This window comes from Benincasa hispida, chromosome 2 (assembly GCF_027475165.1).
Source record: "Benincasa hispida cultivar pf3 chromosome 2, pf3_genome.v1.1, whole genome shotgun sequence".
Lineage (NCBI taxonomy): Eukaryota > Viridiplantae > Streptophyta > Magnoliopsida > Cucurbitales > Cucurbitaceae > Benincasa > Benincasa hispida.
In genome coordinates this window covers 32251089-32258825 of record NC_143479.1, presented here as the reverse complement: position 1 = coordinate 32258825, position 7737 = coordinate 32251089, and the positions used below count along the sequence as shown (strand labels likewise).

The 7737-nt window shown below is 35.8% G+C and overlaps 2 protein-coding genes across 2 annotated transcripts; one reads left to right on the top strand and one right to left on the bottom strand.

The window, feature by feature from the left end:
- The first annotated feature begins 565 nt into the window (after positions 1–565).
- DIM1A (Ribosomal RNA adenine dimethylase family protein) lies at positions 566–3241 on the top strand. The gene is made up of 3 exons (XM_039021154.2): positions 566–952; positions 1091–1411; positions 2248–3241. Exons 2-3 carry the CDS (start codon positions 1097–1099, stop codon positions 2998–3000), a joined length of 1068 nt encoding a protein of 355 aa, XP_038877082.1. The 5' UTR covers positions 566–952; positions 1091–1096; the 3' UTR covers positions 3001–3241.
- Positions 3242–4236: 995 nt separating this feature from the next.
- LOC120069408 (uncharacterized) lies at positions 4237–7147 on the bottom strand. Its single transcript, XM_090310610.1, has 2 exons — positions 7007–7147; positions 4237–4782 (listed from the first exon to the last, which is right to left on the bottom strand). Exon 2 carries the CDS (start codon positions 4775–4777, stop codon positions 4496–4498), a length of 282 nt encoding a protein of 93 aa, XP_090166736.1. The 5' UTR covers positions 4778–4782; positions 7007–7147; the 3' UTR covers positions 4237–4495.
- Between the last annotated feature and the right edge of the window lie 590 nt (positions 7148–7737).

The following is a 7737-nucleotide window of genomic DNA, read 5'->3' as shown; positions in this document are numbered from 1 at the left end:
TACTATGTATATTGAGGAATACGTTGGTCTCATGGTATTCCAAAAAGCAATCAACCATAGCCCGTTTGAGTATCGAGTCAAAATATTGTGTGTTGGCATAAGCTGCCACTAAAATTACATGGTTGCGTCAGCTTCTCAATGAAATCGGTTACTCGCTTCCCAACGAACCCATGGTTGTGCCAGTTTTTCAATGAAATTGGTTACTCTCTTCCCAACAAATCAATTCTTAGTGTGACAACCTTGGTGCTGGTGCTCTTGATTCCAAGGTCCGTCTTCCATGCTCAGACAAAATATATAGAAAATGATGTTCACTATGTTTGTGATTAGGTTTTTCGTGGATAGCTTAAAATTCAGTATGGATAGCTTCCATAGGTCATGTGGACATTTACTTTAGTTTTAAGTAATTTATTTTTCCTATTTCTTGGTTTATCTTCGTTCGCAATTATTTTTACCTTTTAATTTTAGATTTTAGAGTTGAGTGTTATTAAATTATTGAAGGTGATTTAAATCTTGGTGTTGAAAGTGGGCTTCATATGTATTTGGGCTTGATTTCGGGCTAAAGTTCGATTTTTTAGTCCAATTAGGGTTAGCGTAGAACAAAAGAACAAAAAAGGAAAAAAAGGAAATCGGTTTTTCCCTTTCTCACGCACGCCCTCTCTCTCGTTCATCATCTCTCTCTCACGCACGCAACGCCACGGCTAGAACCGACCAGTCGGCAGCCAGGTTCTGTCGATCCCGGCCGCCTCCCGTCCAGCCGTTGTTCGCCACCGGTAAGCGAACTCCCCGTTCTCTCTCTCTCACTTTCTCGATAGCTAACAGCCGCAAGAACTCACCGCCGCCTTCCAGTGTTCACCCACTCCGCACCGTCGTTCCGTGACCCTTGGACGACCAGTCACTCGCCGCTCCGACCACCGGCTTCCTTCGCGCGCGCCGTCCGTAGGTTTTCTTACAGGTGAGTTTTTCCGTTACCCCCTATACTTTTGGCCCCGAACTTGATTGTCCACTCTATGTTGTCTTTTTTTTTTTTTGGGGGGGGGGGGGGGGGGGGGGGAATTGAACCTCTAGTTGATACTAAATGCGCTAGTTTCAGGCAACAATGGCGGGAGGCAAGATGAAAAAGGAGAAGCCAAAAGCAGCGGCGAAGGCTGCAGCACCGTATCAGGGAGGGATTTCGTTCCACAAATCCAAAGGTCAGCATATTCTTAAGAATCCCTTGCTGGTCGACTCTATAATTCAAAAATCTGGAATTAAGAGCACGGATGTGATCCTCGAGATCGGTCCCGGTACTGGTAATCTCACCAAGAAGCTTCTAGAATGTGGTAAGATGGTTATTGCTGTCGAACTCGATCCTCGTATGGTTCTTGAGTTGCAGAGGCGGTTTCAGGACACTCCCTATTCTTCTCGCTTGAAGGTGAGTTTTCCTTTCGTTTTATGCTTTAGGTTTTTAGTTGATTGATTGGTTTATCCAAACTTGAATTTGCTTGTGGTCTATTGCTTCTTTAGTTGATATTCTTGCCCTTGAGAATGGATCTTTTTTCTTGAAGCTTCTGCTCATTGCTATTTCTTTCAGTTGTATGAATTACCCTTTTGTAGTAGGCAAAATGTTAGTAGTTCCTTGAGATAAAAAAAAAATCTTTCAATTTTTTGTAATGGCTCATTATTCGTTATTTTCCATCCAATCTTCTGAACAACTCTTTGAATGAACCAACCAAGTGTTCTGTATTGGCAGATGCGTGCTTGTTCTTGATTAAATTGGTTTAGAAGTGAATTTGTGGTGGTCTAAAAAGCATGGACACTCTATTTTCACTAGCGTGTCCGTGTTTGACACATGTTAGATACTTGAACACTCTGATACTTATTGGACATCTATCGTTCACTTGTTAGTGCAATAATATATTGGACATGTAACACGTGTTGAGTAGATTGAAAAGTCATATGTGTGACAATAGGTATAACAACTTTTTTAGTGTGAAATACATCAAGCTAAAGCATACAAATGCATCAATCCATTTATTTTAAATTTTATTTTGTTATAAAAATATATGTATTTTTAAAAACGTTTATTTTAATAAATGTGTCCTTGTCATGCCATGTCTTAAATTTAAAAATATGTCATGTTGCTAAGTCCCTATCGTATCCGTGTCTTGTATCCATATCTTAGGTGTTTGGTGTTTTTACTTGATTCTTAATTTGAGTTTCTCCAACTTGAATAATTAATTGCCCAGTTCTTCAACTTGATGCTCTCAGGTTATTCAAGGAGATGTACTCAAGACTGAGCTTCCCTATTTTGATATATGTGTGGCAAATATTCCTTATCAAATATCATCACCTCTAACATTCAAATTGCTAAATCATCAACCTTCTTTTCGGTGTGCCATCATAATGTTCCAGAGGGAATTTGCAATGAGGTTAGTTGCTCAACCTGGGGATAAACTTTACTGCCGTTTGACTGTAAACACCCAACTCTTAGCTCGAGTGTCTCACCTCCTCAAAGTTGGAAAGAACAACTTTCGTCCTCCGCCTAAGGTGGACTCGTCTGTAGTCCGAATCGAGCCAAGGAAACCACGTATTGAGGTGAAGCAGAAGGAGTGGGATGGATTTCTGAGGATCTGTTTCAATAGAAAGAACAAAACTCTTGGTTCAATTTTTAGGCAGAAGAGTGTTCTTTCTTTGCTAGAGAAGAACTATAAAACATTGTGTTCACTTAATATCCTTCAGCAAAGTTCTGTAGGTAATGATGATGATGGTGTATTTGATTATTCGAGATTTGGCAATTCAAATGAGGATCAAACCATGGAAGTAGATGACGATGGAGATGACGAGGAGATGGATATGGAGGATGGTGATGTTGAAGAAGGGGAAGCTTCTGAATTTAAGGGTAAAGTCATGGGTGTTTTAAAGGAGGGAGATTTTGAAGAAAAGAGGTCTTCTAAACTCACTTTACAGGAGTTTTTATACCTACTCTCTTTGTTCAACAAAGCTGGTATACATTTTTCTTGATTTTGTTATGTATTTCCCCCAATATTCAATTTTGTTTCTCCCCTTCTGTGTTCTAGGACTCCTTTCTTTCCCCCCTAAAGTAGTAAAGTTATACCCAAATTTTGTTGCTCTTTATTTTCTAGCTTCTCCAAGACTGACAATTGAAATGTCATTCTTATTCTTATCTTTTTGTTGTATTGTACTAATTGAAGTTTGTATTATTTTATGATCCAAATCATCAAAGTATTGTGTAACTACAAAACTGAAGCAGTAAAAAGGAAAAGGAAAAAAAAGATCGAAACAACCAAATTTTCGTAGCTCATTTTGAAAGGAAACTACAAGAAATCAATTACAATTCAATATGAAATTTAACTTGCTAACGTAAATCAGATTTGAAATTACAAAATAAAGAAATTAGGTTCGGTTTTATAACATTTAATTTTTTATTTTTGTTTTTGAAAAGTAAGTTTTTTTCATCCATGATTTGAATCTTTCTTAAGCAAATGGTTGAATTTTTAGTTAATAATGTTCATATAATTAATTTTCAAAAATAAAAATAAGAAATAAAATGGTTATCAAATAGTCTTAATAATTTATGAAGTTAAACTTTAATGAGCAATTATTGAAGTATTTATTTATTATTAATATTTTGAAGAAAATTTCCCTTTCATCCTCAACCATGAAGCTTAAAGATATTTGAAAACCTGTAAACAAAATCAGAGTTGGGTCATTATTTTGTTCTCTATTTTTATTTCTTTGATAAAAGATGACTTGTTTAAACATTAACATACCCCATCAAAAATGGCCTATGATATCCCGTCCATGTAATGTCTACTCATCATCCAAGTTTTTGAAGCTAAAATAAGAAGAATTGATAGCTTCGTTCATTGCCAAGAGAACCTATAAATGGGTGCTATGCTTTTTGACACTTCAACAACTCTAATGAACTTGTGGTAGGATTTAAATCGAGTGAGGATCTTGAAGTCGTCTTTTTTGAAACAATGGAGTGGAAAAGTACATACTAGTGTGATGATTTGCCAATACGATACAACTCAACTTACATGAAACATGTATCATGCACCAGGTGGTCATTCAAATTCCCACCTCACATATTATTGAACTCAAGGAAAAAAAAACATCGTAGTGTGATAACAGTCATATCATTCCAGTTTATTTCGCAATAATCGACATGAAGCCAACCATATACCTCTAATTCATTGTCTTCTCCATAAAAACTACTAGCAATCATAAAGCAAATGCGATGAAAAATAGAATTTCTGATTTATAATTCAAACTGAATACATCTGATTCCGGCATTCATTTTTCCCAATCATGCAAGTGCAGGAGAGGATAACCAGTTAGAACTTAGAATCAGAAACGAAGGTGTTGAAAAGAACACATGCCACAAACCAAGCACAATTAGAACACTAATGAACTTAAAAGTATGTTCTATATTCATTTCTAAGACACTTTCTTTTGTTTAGAATTTCAGGGTTTAGTCCTTAAAGCAGAGAAATTATGTTACTTTTGTCTTCTTTGCCTTGACTTGAGGTTTTTCAGAGATTTCATCATCGTCCTCAGAAGCTTCTTCAACTAGTTCGTCTGGAACGTCATTAGAAACATTATGTTTGGTTATGTACTCCTTCAAAATGGCCATGCTATCCTCTTTCATGGAAATCAGCTGCTCCGAAAGGTTGCCTCTATTAGTTGTATTGACTAAATGTATCTCTGATCCTAGGCAAAATGAGGCCCTAACCCGAGGCCTTCGAGGAATATCTTCTTCAGCTTGGGCATCCATTGAATCTGGCAAAGGTTAATGAGCTAAAATTGAGATAGAAATAGAAGCACGACCCGAATACTTAAAAATGTAAAGGGGTCTTTCATTACTTGTTCTGTTACAACTTACAAGGGGGCAAATGTGTAGATGCAACCTTGCCATTAGATTATGATTCAAAAGATCCAAGAAATTAGCTAGATGAGAAGAATACGATTATAGCAATTCAGTTTACGGATCATTATGGAGAACCACATCCAATGCAACTTTAACAGTCATTTTAAACATTTCAAGTATCAAGAGAAATCATGACTTTCCAATAAAAGAGGACTAGTTCTCTAATCACGATGAAGTTCAACAGGTGATATGAACAAAGGAATTTAAATGTATATGAACTTGAAGACAAATGTCTAGAAAGAACTCTATATGTTGTCCAAATTTACAATCAAAAGAATTTGTACTAAGTGAAGTCAAAGTGGAACAAAATAATGAAGTTTTGAAAAAATGTAGAGTTTTCGGTTTTAAACCTAGAAAACTTTTAAACTTGTGTGTTGTGTGTATTCAAGTGAGGATTAATCTATCTTGCTTGTGGAGTGTTTTGAAGATCAGTCAGTGTTGATGGGAGTTGAGCTTTGTCCAATCTTTGGTTCGTTTTATCATCTAAGTTTATGTAATCTAGCCTATCTCAGGGGTTGAGATCGTCTTGGTTTGGGGGATTTAGCAATGGAGGTCTAGGAGTTTGCATATCTATAAGGGTTCGTCAATCCAATCAGCTAGGATTTTCTTATCAACATGCATCTAACTGAGAAGTTGAATTACAAGTACCTAAAAGCCAATCAAAGGTAAACCTCGATGACTAACTTCGTTATTCATATATGTTGTACGATTAAAAGAGAGGGAGGTGATAATGAGAACGTAATAGATGTAACGAAATTTTTCAGGCAGAATGCCGTTAAAAAATCAAAGTCCTATGTCATCTACTTGGATTGGAAAAACCAGAAAATGTCTACCATCATTAAACTCTACCTGTCAGAACTCAAATGGAAATTTCATCTGATTCAATACGAAGTCATCTAGAATTGGTAATATGTCTAATGAGAAATGATATTCGACAACAAAGGAATGGATTTATACACCAAGAGCAAATCTGGAAGAAAAATTGAGCATAAAGATAAGTCTTATGCCAAGGTTAGCACCTCTGGCATTAAGTCCAATGCACAAAGCGGCCAATGGAAGACTAAGTGTTTGTTATTTGAAAACTATTATAAAAAAGAACTTCTAAAAATTGCATCAACTTGAATCTAACTTAACTGATTAAGACAATATAACCTCGACCAAAAGGTTAGAATTTAGAATTTGTGAGGCCTGGATTATTTACACGTACAAAAGGAAGGGTAAGAGTGAAAAACTCAGGGAGGGACAAGGCATTAGTGGGTACGTGGTAAATAGTTGGGGAAGGAGGGGACCACGCTGCTGAAGGGTTTAAGAAGGGGGTTTTGGGGTCTGAAGGAGGAGGAAGAATTAGGTGGAGTTTGAGGCTTCTTCGAGAGAATTGCTCAGCTCTCTCGAATGTGCTGAGTTGCCTGGTTTTATCCTTACTTTCTGCTTTGAATGTTATTTTCGATTTCCATTGTAATCATTGAAGTTGTTATCTTTCCGTGGAGTGAATATATTTATAATCAGGGTATCGATTTTCCTGTTGCTGGGAAACTCTTGTTGGCTTATTTTCTGTGTGCAGGGAAGAAGAACCTAACACAATTCTCACCCCAACAAATTGTTGAACTCAAAAGCACTTTACAAGATTTAGTTTCCAAATCTAGTCTTATTTAGGAATGTAAGAATTTGACATTATTGTACATTAGAGACCAGTGCTCATAATCCTATATGATCTGTAGAAGGAAGGAACATCTAGAAAGTAAGGCATCTACGTAAACAAACTACAAGACAATTAAGATAATTTCAGTAATTTTTCCAAGAGCTTCCAAACATCTGGTAAGAAATAAAAATAATAATAATAATAAAAGTCCAAAAACATCTTTTTGCAGATTCCCTTCTCCAAACTTCAATTCTCTGAAATATGCTACAATCTACTACTCCAGAATGCTTTCAAGCATATATTTAGGATTCAAAAATAGGGGCAAAAATTAAAACCCATTAAAGAATTCACACATAAATCACCATTTCGAGAAGGACCTTGCAACTTCAGTAACTGATATTAATCCGTGGAATTATTCAAATCAAAACTAAACGTACCTGTAGAGGACAAATCAAATGAAACTCCACTGCAGTATCGATCTTCTTCAAGAGACTCAAAACATCAAGGAAATGAGGGTAAGAGATAAACGAAAACTGAACAATTGAGAGATTAATGAACTTAGAAGGTTTTCTGCTGGCGAGAGAGGCAGGAAGCTCAATTCACAGTCAAATGAAGCCCTAATTGGGTAATAATGATTGATGAGGGTGGTGATTTACAAATTTTGTCAATGAGCCACTTCGTAAGGATAACCACTTTTAAGAACTTTGAAAATGCCAAAAAAACAAAGGACAAATTTGAAGTGTTAAAAAGACTTTTGGGATGAGTTTTCAAAATGAATATTTTTTAGACAATTGTGTATATGAAATGTCTATCATGCCCTTCGATGGGAAAAACTTTTTTAAACTCTATTAGGCGTGTTCAAAAAATCCGATGATCCAAAAAAATCGATCAATCCAACCCAACCCGTGCGGTTTAGGTTGGGTTATCAACTCATTTAGTTGGGTTGGGTTCAAATAAATGAAAATTTTATAAGTTGGGTTGGTTCATGGGTTCACCTAATATAACTCAAACCAACCGAACCAATTCGAATTTATTATTAACTTTAAAATATTTTTTTATTATATATAACACAATTATTTATACATATATTGATTTTTAAGTTTATTTAATTCCAATATTTTTTTAATAATTTATTCTTCAACAACTCTTAAAAGTAGTTTCTTTGCAC

Coding starts and splice junctions, on each gene's coding strand:
- DIM1A (XM_039021154.2), top strand. CDS start 1,097: ATGGCGGGAGGCAAGATGAAAAAGGAGAAGCCAAAAGCAGCGGCGAAG. Junction 1,412..2,247: donor CCTATTCTTCTCGCTTGAAG/GTGAGTTTTCCT, acceptor TGATGCTCTCAG/GTTATTCAAGGAGATGTACT.
- LOC120069408 (XM_090310610.1), bottom strand. CDS start 4,777: ATGGATGCCCAAGCTGAAGAAGATATTCCTCGAAGGCCTCGGGTTAGG.